The sequence below is a fragment of the Diceros bicornis genome, chromosome 4 (assembly GCF_020826845.1).
Source record: "Diceros bicornis minor isolate mBicDic1 chromosome 4, mDicBic1.mat.cur, whole genome shotgun sequence".
NCBI lineage: Eukaryota > Metazoa > Chordata > Mammalia > Perissodactyla > Rhinocerotidae > Diceros > Diceros bicornis.
This window is the reverse complement of record NC_080743.1, coordinates 86,366,172-86,386,260: the sequence shown is the minus strand read 5'-3', so window position 1 is coordinate 86,386,260 and position 20,089 is coordinate 86,366,172. Positions and strand designations below refer to the sequence as shown.

At 35.9% G+C, this 20,089-nt stretch overlaps 1 protein-coding gene across 1 annotated transcript in view; it reads left to right on the top strand.

The window, feature by feature from the left end:
* XPR1 (xenotropic and polytropic retrovirus receptor 1) overlaps positions 1–20,089 on the top strand; it is a 210,112-nt gene that overhangs the window by 110,324 nt on the left and 79,699 nt on the right. Inside the window, exons 3-4 of the mRNA XM_058539935.1 lie at positions 8,472–8,573; positions 18,833–19,056. Coding sequence (XP_058395918.1) covers positions 8,472–8,573; positions 18,833–19,056 — 326 coding nt within the window. The remainder of the gene's footprint in view (positions 1–8,471; positions 8,574–18,832; positions 19,057–20,089) is intronic.

Below are 20,089 nucleotides of genomic sequence, written 5' to 3'. Positions count from 1 at the left end.
GATAGTCATCATTCCAGTACCTACCGTCTATCTCAGTACCCTGTTTATTGCCTTCACAACACCTTTCAGTTTGTAATTCTTTGTTTGTTTATTTCTGTTGGTTTCTTTCTGCCTCAATCACTAGAATGCAAATTCTGTGAGGGCAGAAGCCACTTTTATCTTATTCATCATTGTATCCCCAGCATTTAGCACAGAGCCTAACATCTGATAGTCACAATAATTATTTGTTGAATAAATAAATGAATAGGCTTTAATTTATCAGTGTTTCAGGGCCAGCCCCGTGGCTTAGCGGTTAAGTGCGCGCTCCGCTGCTGGCGGCCTGGGTTCGGATCCTGGGCGCACACCGGGTTGGGATCCCCGGGGCACACCGACGCTCCGCTTCTCCGGCCATGCTGAGGCCGCGTCCCACATACAGCAACTAGAAGGATGTGCAGCTATGACATACAGCTATCTACTGGGGCTTTGGGGGGGGGAATAAATAAATAAAATCTTTTAAAAAAAATTTATCAGTGTTTCTGTTATAAGGTTAAACTTGGTGTTAAAATATATATTTTTATTGAGATATAATTCAGATACCATAAAATTCACCCTTTTAAAGTGTATAGTTCAGTGGTTCCTAATACATTTGCAAGGTTGTACCACAATCACCATTATCTAATACCAGAACATTTTCGTCACTCCCCATTCCCCCTTCCCTCAGCCCCTGCCAATCACTAACCTACTTTCTGTCTCTATGGATTTGCCTGTTCCGGATATTTTATATAAAGGGAATTATACAATATGTGGTCTTTAGTGTCTGGCTTCTTTGCATAATGTTTTCAAGGTTCATTCATGCTTTAGCATGTAATAATACTTCTCATATGTTTTGTCCATTTATCAGTTGATAGACACTTGGATTATTTCCACTTTGGGGCTATTATTAATAACGCTGCTATGGACATTCGTGTATAAGTTTTTGTATAAACATATGTTTTCACTTATCTTGGGTATATACCTAGAAGTAGAATTGCTGGATCATATGGTAACTCTTTATTTAATTTTTGGGGGAACTGCCAAACAGTTTTCCAGAGTACCTGCACCATTTTACGTTCTCACCAGCAGTATATGAGAGTTCCAGTTTCTCATCCTTGCCGACACTTGTTATTGTCTCTTTTTTTATTATAGCTATCCTACTGGGTATGAAGTGGCATTGTGGTTTTGATTTACATTTCCCTAATGATTGATGATATTGAAATGTTTTCATGTGCTTATTGGCCATTTGTGTTTCTTTTTTGGAGAAGTGTCTATTAAGATTCTTTGCCCATTTTTTAGTTGGGTTATTTGTCTTTTTTATTGTTGAGTTCTAAGAAGTTATATATTCTAGATACTAGACCCTTATCAGATATATAGTCTGCAGATATTTTCTCCCATTATATGGTTGTCTTTTTCTTAATAGTGCCCTTTTAAACACAAAAGTTTTTAATTTTGATGAAGTCCGGTTCATCAGGTTTTTCTTAAATCACTTATGCTTTTGGTATCATATCTAAGAAACCATTGCCTCATCTAAGATCGTGATTTATGCTTGTTTTCTTTTGAGAATTTTATAGTTTTAGCTTTTACATTTAAATCTTTGATCCATTTAGACAATTTTTGTATATGGTGTGAGGTAGGGTTGCAATTTCATTCTTTTGTGAGTGAATATCCTTTTGTTGGAGTTTTTAAGAAAATGTTATTAAAATATCATAATTTTTATAAAAATTATTAACATTGTTTCAACATTTAAAATTCAAAAAAATAATATATGGAGCACATACTGTGTATCAGACATTATGTTGAGCATAGGATCTATAAGGATAAAAATGATATAATGTCTACCTTCGATATCTCACAGATCTGGAAATTAAGAAAATTGAAAGTAGTAATAAAAATTTGAATGGAACATAAAAGATATTTGAAAGAGTTAATAGTGGTTTTAAAGAGTTGGGTTTTGAGAGATTGCTTGTGAAAGTAAGATGACACTTTTGGTATCAAATAAAAATATTCCTGAAAATTACTGTAAAAAGCAATTGTTGGTGGTTGCTATGCAGTAGGAATATTTTACCTTGATTAGTAATCTTAGAGTCATTTGCTAGTAACTTAGTAATTTACGGGGGTGGGTGAAAAAGAAATTGTCTGTCATCCACCAGTGTGAAATAAAAGATAAGACCATAATAGAAATGACAAACCTCTCCGTCATTCTGTCTGTCTCTCTCTCTTTAGTATGACTGACTAATATTCATTTAACTCAGAGCAAAGGGTTCTCTCCAGCACTGTTCTCTGGGTCATTCTTCACCAATTCTGGATTTTTTTCACCCCCTTGTCTTCCTTCTTTTCTGTTGATGCTAATCTTATAATTGTTGATGTATCTTGCTAAGATTTGCACTTATTTATGCTAGCTTTCTTTGAACTAGGCTTAGTCATTTGTGACTAATTATTGAATTCAGGACAATTTAAGTCCATTGTATTATTTTGCTAGGGCTGCCCTAACAATACCGCAGACTAGGTGGCTTAAACAATAAAAATTTATGTTCTTACAGTTCTGGAAGCATTAAATGCAAAATCAAGGTGCTGGCTTTTCTAGTGAGGCCCCTCTTTCTGGCTTGCAGAGGGCCTTCTTGCTATTTCTAACATGGCCTTTCCTGAGTGTGTATGTGCGGGAGGAGAGAGGGGGAGAGGGAAAGAGAGGGGTGTTTCTGATGTATCTTCCCCCTCTTCTTCTTCTTTTTTTAAATATTTTTTTTCCAGTTCTATTGAGAAATAATTGGCATACATCATTGTACAAGTTTAAGGTGTAAAGTATGATGATTTAATTTATATATATTATGAACTGATTGCCACAGTAGGTTTAGTTGGTTTAGTTAACATCCATCATTTCATATAGGTACAATAAAAAGAAAAGAATTTCTCCTTGTGATGAGAACTCTTAGGATCTACTCTCTTAACAACTTTTCTATATATCATACAGCAGTGTTAATTATAGTCATCATGTTGTACATTAGATCCCTAGTACTTATTTATCTTATAACTGGAAGTTTGTACCTTTTGATCACCTTCCTTAAATTCCCCCTTCCCCCACCCCCTGCCTCTGGTAATCACAAATCTGATCTTTTCTATGAGTTTGTTTTTTGTTTTTTAGATTCCACATATAAGTGAGATCATACTGTTGGGGAAGAGGGAGAATCCCCATCTGCGTTTCCCTTAAGGTTCTTATGGCTGGCCAAATAATTAAAAGACAGGTTAGCAGGAGAAAATCAAAGTTTAATAACATGTATACATGGGAGAAACCAGGGAAACTGAGTTTCTCAACTAAATGGCAGAGGTTCTCATCTTAAATACTATCTTCAGCTAAAGACAAAGGAGGATGTTGGGGGTGGGGAAGTCAATTATGCGAGATTACGGAAAAGCACAGTAAACAAGAGTAGGTAGATTTAAGTCCTCTCCTTCCATACTGAAAAGAGTTTTCAGAGAGTTTCCCAGTACAGAGAGATATTACAAATGGAGATTTCCCTTATAAATGTAATTGTTTTGGTAAACAGAACTTTGAAAAGAATGGGTTTAGCAAGAGCCCTCCCAGTCTGTCACTTTTAGGCCTAAATTTGGGGGAAGATTAAAGTTTCTTTCAGAGAAAATAATCAAAGTAAAGAGATATATTTGAGTGGCCAATTTTGAGCTCCCATAACACAGTAATTTTCTTTCTCTGTCTGACTTATTTCACTTAATACCTTCAGAGTCCATCCATGTTGTCATAAATAGTAGGATTTCCTCATTTTTTATGGCTGAATAATATTCCATTGTATATATGCCACAACTTCTGTATCCATTCATTTATCAATGGACACTTAGGTTGTTTCCGTGTCTTGGCTATTGTAAATAATGCTGCTGTGAACATGGGGGTGCAGGTATCTTTTCAAGTTAGTGTTTTCATTTGCTTTGGATATATTCCCAGAATTGGAATTGCTGGATCATTTTGTAGTTTTATTTTTAATTTTTTGAGTAACCTCCATACTGTTTTCCATAGGGGCTGCACCAATTTACAGTACATTCCCACCAACAGTGCACAGTGTTCCCTTTTTTCTGCATCCACACCAGCATTTGTTATCTCTTGTCTCTTTGATGATGGCCATTCTGATAGGCATGAGGTGTCATTTTGGTCATCTTCTTCTAATAAGGACACCAGTCTTATTGGAATAAGGCCTCACCTTTATGACCTCGTTTAACCTTCATTACCTCCTCAAAGGCCCTATTTCCAAATACAGTCACATTGGGGCTTAGAGATTCAAGACATAAATTTGATGGGGGCGGGGGCACAATTCAGTCCATAACACCCGTGTAATACATAGTAGTCACTTTGATATTCTTTATTTTATAATAAGAAAATACAGTTGAGTCTCTATAAAACTTACATTGTTACTGGGTAAAAAAACCCTCATGTTATTTAGGCTCTCTACACCTGTATTTCCTTACCTATAAATCAAGGGAATTGGGCTAGTTGATTTCTGAACATGGAAATTCTCTGTTTCTCCAATTTAGAGTTACTGTTTCATCAGATAGGTTATAGGAAGCATCTTATAATAGAAATTGATGTTCTGTAAATCAGCATTCTACCAACTCATAACTGAAGTTGAAAGGCTTAATCATTCTGTGTACCTCTAAATTCTGATATAGATACTCTTTTCAAATAGCTACGCTTGTTAGGTTTTACTATGTATAATTTAAAGATTTGGATGTGACATGTTTCTTTCTTTCTTCCAGTTAATAATATCCTTTATTTATACAATATAATTTATTTATCCTTCATGAATACATTTTGTGGTAATGGATTCAAACAATACAATAAGTGTAGATAGCAAAATGTGAGAATCATACCTACTCCTCTTTCAAAGGAGATAACCATAGTTAACAGTTCAACATGCATTGTTCCAATCTTCTTTCTATGAATGTACATATGAATATTAATTTATGCACACATTTTTTCATAAATGAGATCATGCTGTACATATTCTGTTATTTAAACTTTTTCCTCAGCAATATGTCTTGGGATTTTCATATATATCAGGATGTATGTATATCATTTTTTAAATGGCTGCATAGTGTTATATGATATTATAGTAATTTATTTAACTATTCTCCTTTTGTTGGACAGCACTTTTTTTTCTTTGTCATTATTAAAAATAATGGTGCATACACATCCTTGCAGATATATCCATTTATGCAGAGATTCCTTTACAGTATATTTCCTACATGTGGGATTGAATACACTGAAAATTTTGATAGCTACTGTCTGATTGTCTTCCTAAAAGGAAAATTTATATTCCCACCAGCAGGGAGTGAGAGTGTTTAGTTACCTTCACCATCCCCAAAATAACATCAGTATTTTAAAATTGCTTCCAATCGATGGTTGAAAAGTTATATTCCGTTATTTTAAAGTAGCATTTATCTGATATCTGGGATGTTGAGCATCCTTTCATTTGTTCATTGGCCATTTGTATTTTTCCATGAATTGCTCTAATTTGCCCATTTTTCTTATGGACTATCTTTAATATTGATTTGTAAGAATTTTTTAAAATGTATTTTGCATTTTATTTTAAATGTTGCAGATATGTTTTCCATGTCTGTTGTTTGTCTTTTAACTTTGCTTATTGTATCTTGTGAAGTGCAGATTTTTCATTTTGCGAGATTGTCAGTTATTTCCTTTATGGCCTCTGTTTTGTGTAGTGTTTAGGAAGCCCGTCCCCAGGTAGAGTTACTTAAATTTTTTTGTAATGTTTTATAATATTGTTTCTTTAACACCATTTGGAGCTTATTTAAATGGATGGCCAATTGACTCAATCCTATTTGTTATATAGTCCATTCTTTCTCACTGATTTGAAGCCCTCTTTATCTTATCTAAGTCTCTATATGTAGATCTATTTCTAAACTTTCTATTCTGTTCTTTTTGTTGTGTTTTTTTAATTCCTTTACCAATAGGGTACTTCTGATTACAGTAGATTACTATGTCTTTTGAAATTTGAGATGACAAGAACATTTTCCTTCATTTATTTCACACAGCTACTCTTACTTTTTTTTTTTTTTTTTTTGGTGAGGAAGAGTGACCCTGAGCTAACATCTGTTACCAATCTTCCTCTTTTTACTGAGGAAGATTAGCCCTGAGCTAACATCTGTGCCCATCTTCCTCTATTTTGTATATGGGATGGCGCCACAGGATGACTTGATGAGCAATGTGTAGGTCCTTGCCTGAGATCTGCACCTGTGAACCCCCGGCCGCCAAAGCAGAGTGCGCAAAGTTAACCACTAAGCCATTGGGCTGGCTCAGCTATTTTTATCTACAATTTTTTTCTTCTTTTCTCTCTGTTTGCTGTTACTTCCTGGTGTTGCTATAACCTTACTCTACCCTCTTCTGATTTGTGGCTGAGTTACATGTGAACTAGAAAACTAGATAACAGATTGCTGGTATTTTAGATAAAACATTCTCTAAATCGAGAAAATGAAGAATTCATACAAGATTGATTCATGGGTAGAATGTTCATGCTTTAATACATAAAATTTATTACATATGTTTTAGTTTCTGAGAGGCTTAGATCTTTTTTGTTTCTGTGTGCTTAGTAATATTTTAAATAGTTCATGTTGCTGAATATGGAACCTCTATATAAGTATTCATATATGTGAAAATTATTTTTAAAACAGAATCTATGTTTAAATCACTTTGCTGAACAGCTTTGTTTTTTTCCATCACTTTATGTTAATGAAAATTGTCTGTTAATGGAGAAGCAAAGTAAATATGACCAAACCCCTTTTTTGCTTTTGTGTTTTCTCTCCTAACAATACAATAGAGAATAAAATAAAAAAATTTAAAAAGTAGGTAATTAGTAGAATAACATGTTACTCTTATTTTAAATCATCTATAGCTAGATGCTATTATAAGAGCAGCATCTGTTACCACGAGGCATCTTTAAATCAAGGTCAGCTTAAATAAAAGCTTTGACCTGCTTTACACTGTGAAAAAATAATTCTCAGTGGCCTGTGGCAGCTGTAGCCTTTATTGTACCTAAATTGCTGAGCTTACATGAGGGACTTAAAGTGGCCATCCCTTGTTTACTACAAAATCAATAGAATCCTGCATTATCTGTTCTAAAGCATAAGAGATAGGGAAGTGAATATATATAAATAAAAGTTAAGAGTTTGTGTAGTGCTAATTTTTTTACATTTGTGTTGTTTAATAGGTTTGACATGCTTTTTAAAACTTCATTTTAAGCTTTTGTTTTTCTTTAAAATATTTTTGGTACTATGAATGAATGTGTGTGTGTGTGTGTGTGTGTTGCATATTACTCAGGGAAATACCATTTCACTTATTCTTGGACAGGTGAATTATTTAAGGGTTTCTGGGATTGCACTAAGATTTGGAGCTTATAGGGGACATAAAAGAACCTATACTTTTTCTAGACATTTCAAGCTTAGAGTGCTCCAGAGATCCAGAAATAGGATAGTTCTCTATTATGATTAGCATCTAGAATCTAGTCATATCTCACTTGGGCAAGAAACATACCCTTTTACATACCCTTTTAGGCTTGGGGCTTCCTGAAACTACATATATCTGTACTTATAGGATTCAGTAAATCGGTATGCTACATGACAGAACTCACAAAGTGGACTAACCTGCAGAGACATGTATTGATTGGCTCACATAGTGTTTTTAAAATATCTAGATTTATGGCTTCTTCTGAAAAATTGGAAGATCTGACAACCTGGGCTCCATATCACCACATGGCAGCAACTAAACTAGATGGGCATGTGCTCTCCAGTTTGCCAGAATCCATACCACTTCTTACCCTGAAGGGGTCAGTTGTCATTTATCACTACACTTGCACAATCACCCACTTGCTCAACTCATTTATGTTCCTACCCAGCAATTGAAGGTTTGGAATATCTAATTTATAATCATCAGTCGGTATCTTTTTGTCTGTGTCTGATGCAGCTAAAGTAAAAATGAATAGATAGCAATTTAATATAGTTAGAACAATCAACTCATTTTTCCAGAAACATATTACATATTCATGTCTTTATTTTATGTTGCATTTTTTTCTCCCTGAAATATTTAATCTACTCTCTTGCTGTATCCTACTCACCTCAACTCCCAACACCTTGAATCTTCCTTGATCACCTCTGTCTACAGTAGTGTCTTCCTTTTCTGAAGTCTTACAACACTTATTTTCTCCATCACCATAGATTTATTATAGTAGAGATTTAGAGAGTCTCATTCAATTACAAAATGATTATGTTCCTGTGAAGAGAACTTTGATTAGTCTTTTTCTTAATATGACTCACCATTCATTTTTTCAGAGAAATACGTATATTCTTGTCATTTTGAAGACTAAGAGTAGTATCTTTAAATTTTATTTTTCTAGTTTTCCTAATTGGCCTTTGGACGTTAAATTTATTGTTTTCTTTGCTTTCAGTTACAGATGAGGACACAGTAAAGAGATATTTTGCCAAGTTTGAAGAAAAATTTTTCCAAACCTGTGAAAAAGAACTTGCCAAAATCAACACATTTTATTCAGGTGAGTACTTTTTGGTACAACACACAAGAGACAGTTTCTGCTGCTAAGGTAGGAGAAACTCTTCCGTGTCACTGTTTTAACTTCTAATCGTCATTTTAAAATTGGGGCTTGTTTCCCTAGCTATACTGCACTTACACGGTATTTTCTTAGCTGAGGTAGGAATGCATCTGGTATCTTGATATTCAAGCCTTATGTTATCATTGCCTAGATTCTCTTGCAGGACCTCAGTGTGAAGCAGTACCTTGATAGAGCTTCACTGTAGCCCAGTGCAAAGCTTTAAAGAGTCAGAAACTTGATTTGATATTTCTCTCAGAGCTGTATTAGACAGTTCCAGCTTATTAATTATGTCGGTTTTATGCCTTTCCATTGCATGGAACACTCCTATCTCTCTCTCTAGAGCACAGTCTCCAGAGTGTTATCTGCAAGATGCTATTGAAATTGAGAGGAAAACATTACGATGCCTATTTATTTATGTCTGACCCTTTAAAATTTTTTTTTTCCCCCGCTGAGGAAGATTGGCACTGAGCCAACATCTGTGCCCATCCTCCACTCTCTATGCTGGATGGCGCCACACCTTGGCTTGACGAGCAGTGCGTAGGTCTGTGCCTGGGATCAGAACCTGCAATCCCCGGGCGCCGAAGCAGAGCACACGAACTTAGCCACTATGCCACCAGCCCGGCCCCCTAAATTTTGTGTTTTATATATGTTTACGCTCCTACTCTTTTAAACATCTGTTTTTCCGTCTCACAGAGCTCAAGTTCCTTGATTCTCTCATTCTGTTCCAGTTGATTAGGGCTCTCCTGGAATTACTTGCTTCTCCATTCATCATTTTAACTCCCGTTGTCCCTTGCTTTTTAATCCCTTTACCCTCATTTCCTTGTATTGCTTCTGCCTAGTGAAACTCCAGTTGTGGACCAGTTCAGCCTTTTACCTTCTTCATGCCTATCCCCAGGCTGCTTTGGACAGCTGGGAAAAAAAAATCATATAGCAGAATGAATTTGAACTACTATCGTTGCATTTTTAATTATGTCCTCAAAGCTGCCTATGGGTTCTCATCATTGCCCCTTCCCATGCTCCAAAGTGCTTTTCTAAACCCTACATCATTCTCTTGAATTCTCTGACCTCACCATCTTCCCATCATGCTCATTACACCTCCTACTTTACAAATAAAAATCAAGGCCTTTGACTCCTGTTGGTGTATAATACTTATGGAGATATATGCCATCCCTCCCCCGAAAATACCTACAGGCATTCTTACCCTTACTTATTTTCCTCCCATCTTTGTAGAAAAGATATCCCTCTTCAGTCTATTGCAAATCTCTACAACTACTCACTGAATTGCAGCTCCTCAAGACCTTGCTCCAATAATTATTTCCTCTAAGAATTATTGAATAAATGCATCTTTAACTTCCCTCTTTACTGGTTTAGACTCCTTAGCAAGTCACTCCTTTCAAACAAAAAATAAATAAACAAAAAGAAGCAAATATCTTTACTTTATGTCTTCCTCCTCATTTTTCGTTTATGGCTGAACTTTTTCCTAGGCAGAAGGAACAGTTTATGCAAAAATACAGAGCCCTGAAAGGGCATGGCATATATGCATGTCCTTTTCACTATGTTACAAGCACTTGGAAGGCAGAGACAAAATAGCAATATTATTTGAAACCATACAAATGGATAGATTTTCAGCAAGGAAAAAATGTACACAAGGAATTGCAATGTTCAAGGAGAAAGATGATTTCCACAATTAGGATGTAGGAGGATAAAGAGGAACTAGCAGTGTAGACAGAGAATAAGAAGACAGCCATGCAGAGGGGGAAGAGGAGACTAAAAGAGTAAGGCATTTTCAGTGGAAAGAGTGTTTAAACTGAGAAAAGGCTGTTAAATATGATCTAAGGCTGCAAATGAAAAATATATAAGATCATGTTTATTAGCATTTTTCTTTTACTATGATTTTTTTTGGAAGGGTTTTGTCCAAGCCCAACTCTAAATGGATAATTTAGATCATAAAGAATGGATAACACCTCTTGGTTTACAAGAAAAATATCTACTCTTAACAATAGATACATACTTTTTATATTTTGAGTTACAGTAAAAACTACATACAAATTATGACCCATTACACATACAGATATGTATGTTTTATATGTTTGTGTGCATTTATAAATGTATATGCAATATATTTAAATAATTAAATTTTTTTCATGAAACAATACTTATCCTTACTACTTGTAATATAGTCTATTTTCTATACTTATTTCTATTTAATTTTTTATTTATTTTTTATTTATTTATTTTTTGTGAGGAGGATCAGCCCTGAGCTAACATCCACGCCAATCCTCCTCTTTTTGGTGAGGAAGACTGGCCCTGAGCTAACATCTGTGCCAATCTTCCTCCATTTTATGTGGGCGCTGCCACAGCATGGCCTAACAAGCGGTGTATCAGTGCGACCGGGATCCGGACCTGGACCGCCAGCAGCAGAGTGTGTGCACTTAACCACTAGGCCATGGGGCTGGCCCCTCTATTTAGTTTTTTAAATACTGATTTATGATCTACTAAATTGCTTTCATGATCCCATATTGAATTACGACCCTCAGTTTGAAAAGTGGTATCTTAGACTTGGGTTACTTTTCAAAAGTAATGTTAGCCTTTTTACTATTAAAAATGTTGTGGGGGCGGGGGCCGGCCTGGTGGCGCAAGCAGTTAAGTGCGCAAGCTCCGCTTCTGTGGCCCGGGATTTGCTGGTTCGGACCCCGACGCACACCAATGCACCGCTTGTTAGGCCATGGTATGGCGTCTGTCCCATATAAAGTAGAGGAAGATGGGCACGGATGTTAGCCCAGGGCCAGTCTTCCTCAGCAAAAAAGAGGAGGATTGGCATTGGATGTTAGCTCAGGGCTGGTCTTCCTCACACACCCAAAAAAAAATGTGTGGGGTGGTTATGATTTAATGACTTTCTTTTTCTCTGTGTATTGGCAGGGACATTAGGGTGCATCTCTTGATGTCATCACAGAGTAGGTACAAATTGATAGTCCCCAGACTGACTTTTTGTCAGGTCAGTGATGGGTAATACGAAGACATGATTGACAGAAATAGAATTTGGCAATTGTCCTAAACGGTATCATTTTTCTCCTTATTTAGCTGCCTTCTTCATGGCAGATTGTCTTGTAGACTGCAATATTCAGACACTAGGGTACATGAAAAACTGTGAATAAATAATACAAGAGTTTGGTTTATAAACCCACCTCCACGCGCTTACATCTCACAAACTATTTAATAGCTAAAAATGGTGATTTTTAAAGTGTGATATAGTCTTAACTGAAACCTTTCAATAACCAAAACAAAATGCTGTAAAAACCAAACAAATAAAACATAGAATGAATACTACCAAAATGTGCATATTTATTTTCATACCAATTCTATTACCTACCAATTACATTTTGAATTTTTGGACCTTATTGTTTTTTTAGAAGAAGTTTACCATTTAACCTTCCTAGGCCTCCATGTACTTGCTTGTAAAATGAGCAAATTGATTCTCAACCTTTAGGGTTCCACACGTGAGGAGTCAGAAGCTATTTTCAGTATTTCAGAAAACCTGATGTAAGTTACTTTATTGCTCTTTATTTTTTATTACATATTTTTGTTTAATAAGATATGGGCATTTATTTAGATTTATAGACAAAATCTTTTAATATTTGAAGACCATGGGAGGAGAGGGAAATTTTTTAAAGGAGAGGTCCTTTTTGGCGATAGCATTGCTAATCATCTACCTGGACGTCTCCCTGGTCTCCTCTAGCACTAAAAATGGTATCAATCCTGAAGGCTGTCGTGTTAGGTACCTTTTTTGTGGTGACCAGTAATATCCTCTTCCAATGGTAATACTAGTCACTTCATGTTACATCTTTCTCATTTCTTGAAGCAGTTTGCTTTCTCTCTCCATTCAAAATACTTAGCTTTTAAGCAGTGTTTTTATGTGCCTACATAAAAAAAAAAAACACCTTAGAATATATCTGTTGCTTTTAATATTTCACAATTAAAACAGGCAAGCCCTTTTTAGTGTTTGGAATGTTTTAAATAGCTAAGTGTGTTTTCCTTTGTTTCTAAGTAATTTCAGTTCTTTCTGACCTGTCCTAATTTTTTGGCTTCAGTTACTTTATTAGAAACTCACAACAATGTTATGTGCTTTTCCTTTCTTTACCAGGCAGGAAATGGAAGGAAGGAAGGGAGGGAGACAGGGAAGGAAGGAAAGAAGGAGGGAAAGAAGGAAGTTAGTTGCAGTGATGTTATAAATAAGTAGGAAAATTATGGCAATAAAAACAGATTTATTTCTTGGTTGTAAAATACTTTCAGGCTTCGTATAAATGCAAGACCAATTGGATAATAATTACTCAGAACTATTGCTATTATAGTGTCTTGCTATATGTTTATTATTTTTCTTTATTCTTATTGAATTTGATGCACTGTATATTGTTATACCACTGAGTGTGTATAGTGAAACATAAGAATCTTTCACTGAAATGCGAAATGTTCGTCTTACAAATGATTATATGTATTTAGTACATATATATCTAAACTATGACTTAATGGCTGGTTTTGCTCTTTGCTTATGTGTGTGTTAAAATGTGGATTAAATATATATTTATTTAATTAAGGTGATTATAGTCTGTAATACTGTTTTAAATTCCTGTTAGCATTTCTTCCTACATCATGATTCTCTTGAGTTCATTACAACAGAATCAGTTACTTAAAAGCTGTTGAAGGATGAGGGGTATGGAGGAAGTGAATTAAAGCAACCAATCTGTCTTGCTTTCTTTTTAACACATCTGATGAAAATTAAAATTACAATTATTTATGTACCAGCAACAATAAATTTTGCTTTCTTCATTTTGTTAAAAAAAAAGTGATTGAAAGGTTTCTATTAAAAACAATCCACGTGAAACCAACTTCATTCTCTTTCTCTTTTCTTTTTTCTTTCCTCCTCCCTCCCTTCTGTCTTTTCTTTCTTTCTAAGACTGAATTGGGGAATGCCCATGGTCCTGGGGTAACAATTTCAGGATGGCATTTTCACAAAAAAAACAGACTATCATCTAAATTAATAGTCCTTTGAACTGTAGGTTGTGACCCAATAAATGGGTCAGGAAATTAAAATACCTGGGGTCATCACAGGCATTTTCTAAAAATATGAATAAAATATAGTAGAATAGAAAGTATCAGAGTACATCTAATGTGTTTATTTACCAATTATCTAATTTTTTAGGTTTATGTACAATCTAATACTTGGTATTTTAGAGTTTTGCAAAGTACTGTGGAAACTGACATGAAGAAGCATTCACTTGACTTGGAGGAAAAGATAGGGGTTGAGGAAAAGCTCCTAGAAGAAGTAAGATTTATATTAGGTCTTTGAAAATGCATGGGCATTTGCCAAATGCTTGGAGGAGTGTGTTTGGGGATAGAGGTGGAGGGAGTTGGAGTGTAGTGTGCCAGGGCAAGGGAAAAACCTATCCAAATGCATAGGGGCATTAAAGTACATGACATGTCTGGGAGTGAGGAGAATAACAAATAGTCTGCTGAGGCTGGAGTTGTAAGAGAATAAGAAATGAGTTGAGATTAGAGAGAAAAATGGAAGAATATGGAGATTTCACACTTCAGTATTAGAGGTGTAACAATTTCAGGTAATAAGAATTCCAGGATCTTGAAAGTTCTCAGCACAAGAAAAAAAAAATTTGTGACTGTGTATGGTGATAGATGTTAACTGGACTTACTGTGGTGGTCATTTTGCCTTATATACAAATATTGAATCCTTTTGTTGTACACCTGAAACTAATATAATGTTATGTCAATTATACCTCAATGAGGGCTGGCCCCGTGGCTTAGCGGTTAAGTGCGCGCGCTCCGCTGCTGGCGGCCCAGGTTCGGATCCTGGGCGCGCACGACGTACTACTTCTCTGGCCATGCTGAGGCTGTGTCCCACATACAGCAACTAGAAGGATGTGCAGCTATGACATACAACTATCTACTGGGGCTTTGGGGGGAAAAATAAATAAATAAAATTATTAAAAAAAAATTATACCTCAATGAGAAAAAAGAATTCCAGGTGAAAGCAGTACAAGAGTTGCATGTAATAAACAAGATTAACTAACCTGAATCATCTACGATGGGTCAACATTCTTATAAACTTACTTTGTGTTTTGAATAAATACTGAGGTCTATAAGGCATTCCGGTTGATAGTAGCGCTAGCAGAAGCATTATGAGCAAGGAGGGCACAGCCATATCAAGAATGCTTTTATTCTAGGGAGGACAAATCTCTGCCCTCTGCATGATAGACAGCATCCAGTGCACTCAGCCTGCTCATAGGTGGCTGACCACTCCCAATGGGGAATATCTGGGGCTCATTGCTGGTCTTTGCTGCCAGTTGAGTAGCTGTATTATTAGGTGCATAACTGCATACCAGGTGCTAGAGGCTCGGTTGATTTGCTGAAGTGATGATACCACATCTAGAATAGCAGCTGCTATCAAAGTGACCACCTGATTAATTTTACAGTAATCCCACATTCTTCAAGATCCATCCAACTTGTGCACAGGCTAAACAGATGAATTAAATGAGGATGTGATAGATATCATCATCCCTGTGTCTTTCAAGTCTCTGGTGGTGGCACTAACCTCTGAAGTTCTCCTAGGGATGTGTTTTTGCTTCTGGGGTACTATATTGATAGAAGTTCCAGGAACTTCCACTAGCTCTTCCTATCATAATGGCCCTTACCCCGGGGTCAGAATCAATGTGGAGATTCTACGAATGGCCTGGTATTTCTTTTCCAATTATATATTCTAGAACTAGGAAAGTAGTCATAATATAAGTCTATGGACCAACTGGGTCCACTTTGAGTTAAAACTGAGCTAGTATTCCATTTATCACTTGAATACTGTAAATTTCCATTTGACTACTGGACCAAATGGCATTTGGAGTCTCCAGAAATTTGCATTAGTTCAGAGATATGGTAGGCATAATTCTAAGGTGGCCTCTAAGACCCCTTCCCCATGATGTACACATAACTTCTCTCAATTATTCAATCAAACACTAACCTAGGTGCTAGTTTGAGGGGATTTTGTGGATCCCAAATCAGTTGACTTTAAGGAAGAGAGATTATCACACGTGAACCTGACCTACTTAAGGTGAGCCCTTAAAAGGGACTGAGCTATTCCTGAGGAGAAAAATTCAAAGCATGAGAGGGATTTGACATGCAAGTTTCTTTGTTGCTGACTTTAAAGATGGAGAGGAGTAAAGGTGTTCTCTAGAAGCTAAAAGCAGATCCCAAGTGACAGCCAGCAAGGAAATGGAGACTTCAGTCCTACAGCTGCAAAGAAGTGAATTCTGCTACAACCAAGTGAGCTTGAAAGAGAAACCCAAGCTCCAGATGTGAAAGCACCCCAGCTGACACCTTGAGTTTAGCCTTATGGACTCTGACAGGAGTTAGTTACATCATGCTTGGACTTCTTTTTTTTTTTCCTTTTTTTTCTCCCCAAAGCCCCAGTAGATAGTTGTATGTCATAGTTGCACATCCTTCTAGTTGCTGTATGTGGGACGCTACCTCAGCATGGCTGGGCAAGCAGTGCGTCGGTGTGCACCCGGGATCCGAACCCGGGCCGCCAGTAGCGGAGTGCGTGCACTTAACCGCTAAGCCATGGGGCTGGCCCCCATGCTTGGACTTCTGACCTACAAAACTGTGAGCTAAATAATGGGTTTTGTTTAGGCCGCTAATTTTGTGGCAGTTTGTTATACAGCAATAGAAAACTAATACAAAAGGCAGTATCTAGAAATTCTTGAAAAGTCTGGATATTTCCTTTTCCCCAGTGGACAGTCACTCTAGTAAATGGCCACTAGCCCCTCTGAGGAAGGCTTGGAGGAAGATTTACAGTATATACTTTCGGCAGTGCTGCAGGAACCATTCAAAAGGGAGCCTGGCATCCCATTCACTCAAGAGTCTTTGGGTCTGTGAGCTAGCTTAGGTCTGGAAACGAGGGGAGAGGTCATGACTCTATTGTGGTGACTAAAATCAAGTATTTGGTTACCAGACTTGGAGGTTTTTTCTGTTATATTGATTAAGCAATATTCTAATAGGTTGTCTATCTGTTTCATTCCTGAGGATAACCATGATCAATTAACCACAGCCAAAATCTCTGTGGGCTAAAACCTTCTGATTACTGATTTGCCTGTTGCCTTTTATGGTAAATGTACCCACCTTGTCTTTGATGGTGAAGTGTTGCCACCTGGCCCTTCTATTCCAGGATCCTGTCATCTCCATTGAAATCAGGGAGCCTGTGTCAATGAACACATCTCCTATGGTCATCCTTGGCCTACAGTGGAGAGCAACCACAGAGCTTTTTGAGAATGCAAGTGCTCTCCTCACTAATATATTTCTCTACACCTCAGTAAAAGGAGTATTTCCTGGGCCTCCTCAGGGGGTGTAGTTGGTAGTGATATTGATGGATGAAATTTATTTGGAAAGAGGAATGGAATCATGGTTTTGGTTTTGAATACAATTTGGAGTCACAGGACATACAAGAAAAAATAAGTAGATTATCAAAGATAAGAAAAGTCATGTAAATAATTGAGGATAGAGATGAATCTTGGAAGCATCCTCTAGACATAATTTCTCTAAAAGAAAGAGCAGTGAAACATGAAGAAGCAGTGCCTGCAAAGACAAAAAGACTGAAGGTTAGGGGAAGACAAGATAATATAGCAGTATACAAAGCAAAGAAGGGGAAAACTTTGAGAAAGAATTAACTGTAAACGATACTTTGTTATTATTGTATAATTATTATTATTATTTGAGCGCTAACAATGTTAGATGTTCTATGCTTCATTTCATTTAATCTTTACAACCACTTTATGAAGTGGTGTCTCTATTTCATATTGGTACTGTCTCTATTTCATCTAGGAAAGGCTTAGAAGAGTTTCAAAAACAAACTTGACTAAAACCATACAGCTAGTTAATGGTGAGGTAAGGATTTGAACCAAATTTGCCTGGTTTCAATGTACTAAATTGTGACTTTGGAAGAAAAGTACCAGAGCATTATTTTTAGATGTATGTACAACACATATATATCCATATATATGTTTTGGATATATTTATATATATATTGGATATCCATATATGGATATATGTATGGATATATATTTATATATATATGGATATTTATATATATGGATATATATATATCCAGCCAGATATACCACATTTTTTTTTTCTTATGTATAATTTGCCAGTCTTAGTCTCTTCTTGTAACACATGTCTTGGAGAAGTAATGAGATGTAGTGAGAAATGCAGCTGATTAGAAATCTAGAGCCCAAATTCTAATCCTGTTTCTGCACTAACTGTGAAAGTTTATTAATAGCTTTTTTGAAAAATTGAGATATTCACATATAAAATTCACCCTTTTAAAATGTACAATTCAGTGGTTTTTATTATATTCACATGGTTGTACAACCATCACCACTATCTAATTCCAGGATGTTTTCATCACTCCAAAAGACTCCATACCCATTAGCAGTCAGTCATTCCCCATTCCTCCCTCCCCCTAGACCCTGGTCACCACTAATCTACTTTCTGTCTCTGTGGGTTTGCCTGTTCTGGACATTTCATATAAATGGAATTATACAATATGTGGCATTTTGTGTCTGGCTTATTTCACTTACCATGAGGTCTTCAAGATTCATCTGTGTTGTAGCATGAATCAGTACTTTATTCTTTTTTATGGTTTATTCCATTGTACATATATACCACATTTTTTTATCCATTCATCAGTTAATGGATATTTTGGTGGTTTCTACTTTTTGACTGTCAGGAATATACATTTGTGTATGTGTACAAGATCTTGTGTGAACATATGTTTGAGTTCTCTTGCTTATATACCTATGAGTGGAATTGCTGGATCATAAGGTAACTGTGTTTAACCTTTTGAGAACTGCCTCTGTACCATTTTCATTGTCACTCTTAGTAGCTTTTTAAATTCTATGTCATCATCTGTAAAAAGAAAGTGTACACTTGAGGTTTTGCAGGGAGGGCAGGGTAGGGTAGAATGAAAGGAGGGTGTTACACCAAAACATTTTTTCCTATCCAGTTCTAAATATTACATGTAACATTTTTTCCTAGAAATTTTGTGGAAACAAAGTAGGATAATTGGTAAAAATTCAGAAATCAGTGAGAACTTTTACCAGCTTTTTTATCTTGATGATTTGACAATTCTGTTCTATTTCTTGTAGAAAAGCTCGCAGAGGCTCAGCGTAGGTTTGCTACACTTCAGAATGAGCTTCAGTCATCACTGGATGCACAGAAAGAAAGCACTGGTGTTACTACTCTTCGCCAACGCAGAAAACCAGTCTTCCATTTGTCCCATGAGGAACGTGTCCAACATAGGAATATTAAAGACCTTAAACTGGCCTTCAGCGAGTTCTACCTCAGTCTTATCCTGCTGCAGAACTATCAGGTACTTGGATTCTTAACCCTGGAGAATGAACCTTTACGTAATTGAGAAATTATGGTAAATGGAATTAGCTTGAGCTGTACTATTGGGCCAATCGAAAAAGGGAAATCCTTAGTATGTCATTATTCTTTAGGTTCTTATTGGAATTTCACATGTTCTTATTGGCTAAAAATCAAGAATCAGAGTTGGTAAAATAGTGTTAACAGGACTTCTGTTTTTGAAGATTAGTTTTCTAAAACCTTTTTTTTACAATATTCAGGAGTAGCCCTTGACTCAAGGACTAATAGTTTGCTTCCTATTTTTAGAGGCATCTCTGGTAGTGGTGAGTAGAAATAAGGAGTAATATATGTCTACCCAACTACTGTTGGCTATGTAACAGCTTTTATATTCCTCCTAACCTATATAGAAAAATTTCCACAAAAGCACTTGGACAGTTAACTTTCCTTCAACTAGCACTAATAATACAAAAGATACTGACTTTTCAACTTGCCACTAAGAATCCTTCCAATTTTATTATCCAGAGGCTGCAATATAACTGTATTAAAAAAAATTTGCAAAAGAAATTAGATCACAGCAAATGTGTGTAGAAAATATATTACTCAATATTTTTAAAACCCAATCTGAAAAATTCAACTACTGTATATGTTAAATTGTGGAAATACAGGGCATTTATTTATTTATAATTCTTTATAGTCCTTTACATAGTTAAATCTATAAAGAATTTATTGAAAAACAGATTATTTGTTCAATAATAAACATTTAAATGTTTATTTAAGGCAGAAGCATCTCCCTGATTTTAGAGAGACATTATGCACTATTTTTTCCCAATTTACTCTTGTGATTATTACTTATAATCAGTGGTTAGGATCATCACAGGATCATATACTATATAAAAACTATAGGTTATACAACAACAGTATTACCATGGGTAAATATTGGAATTTTTTTTTTTTTAAGTCTGTTGTATTTTTTAATTTATTTTTTTATTTTTTTTGTGAGGAAGATCAGCCCTGAGCTAACAGCCATGCCAATCCTC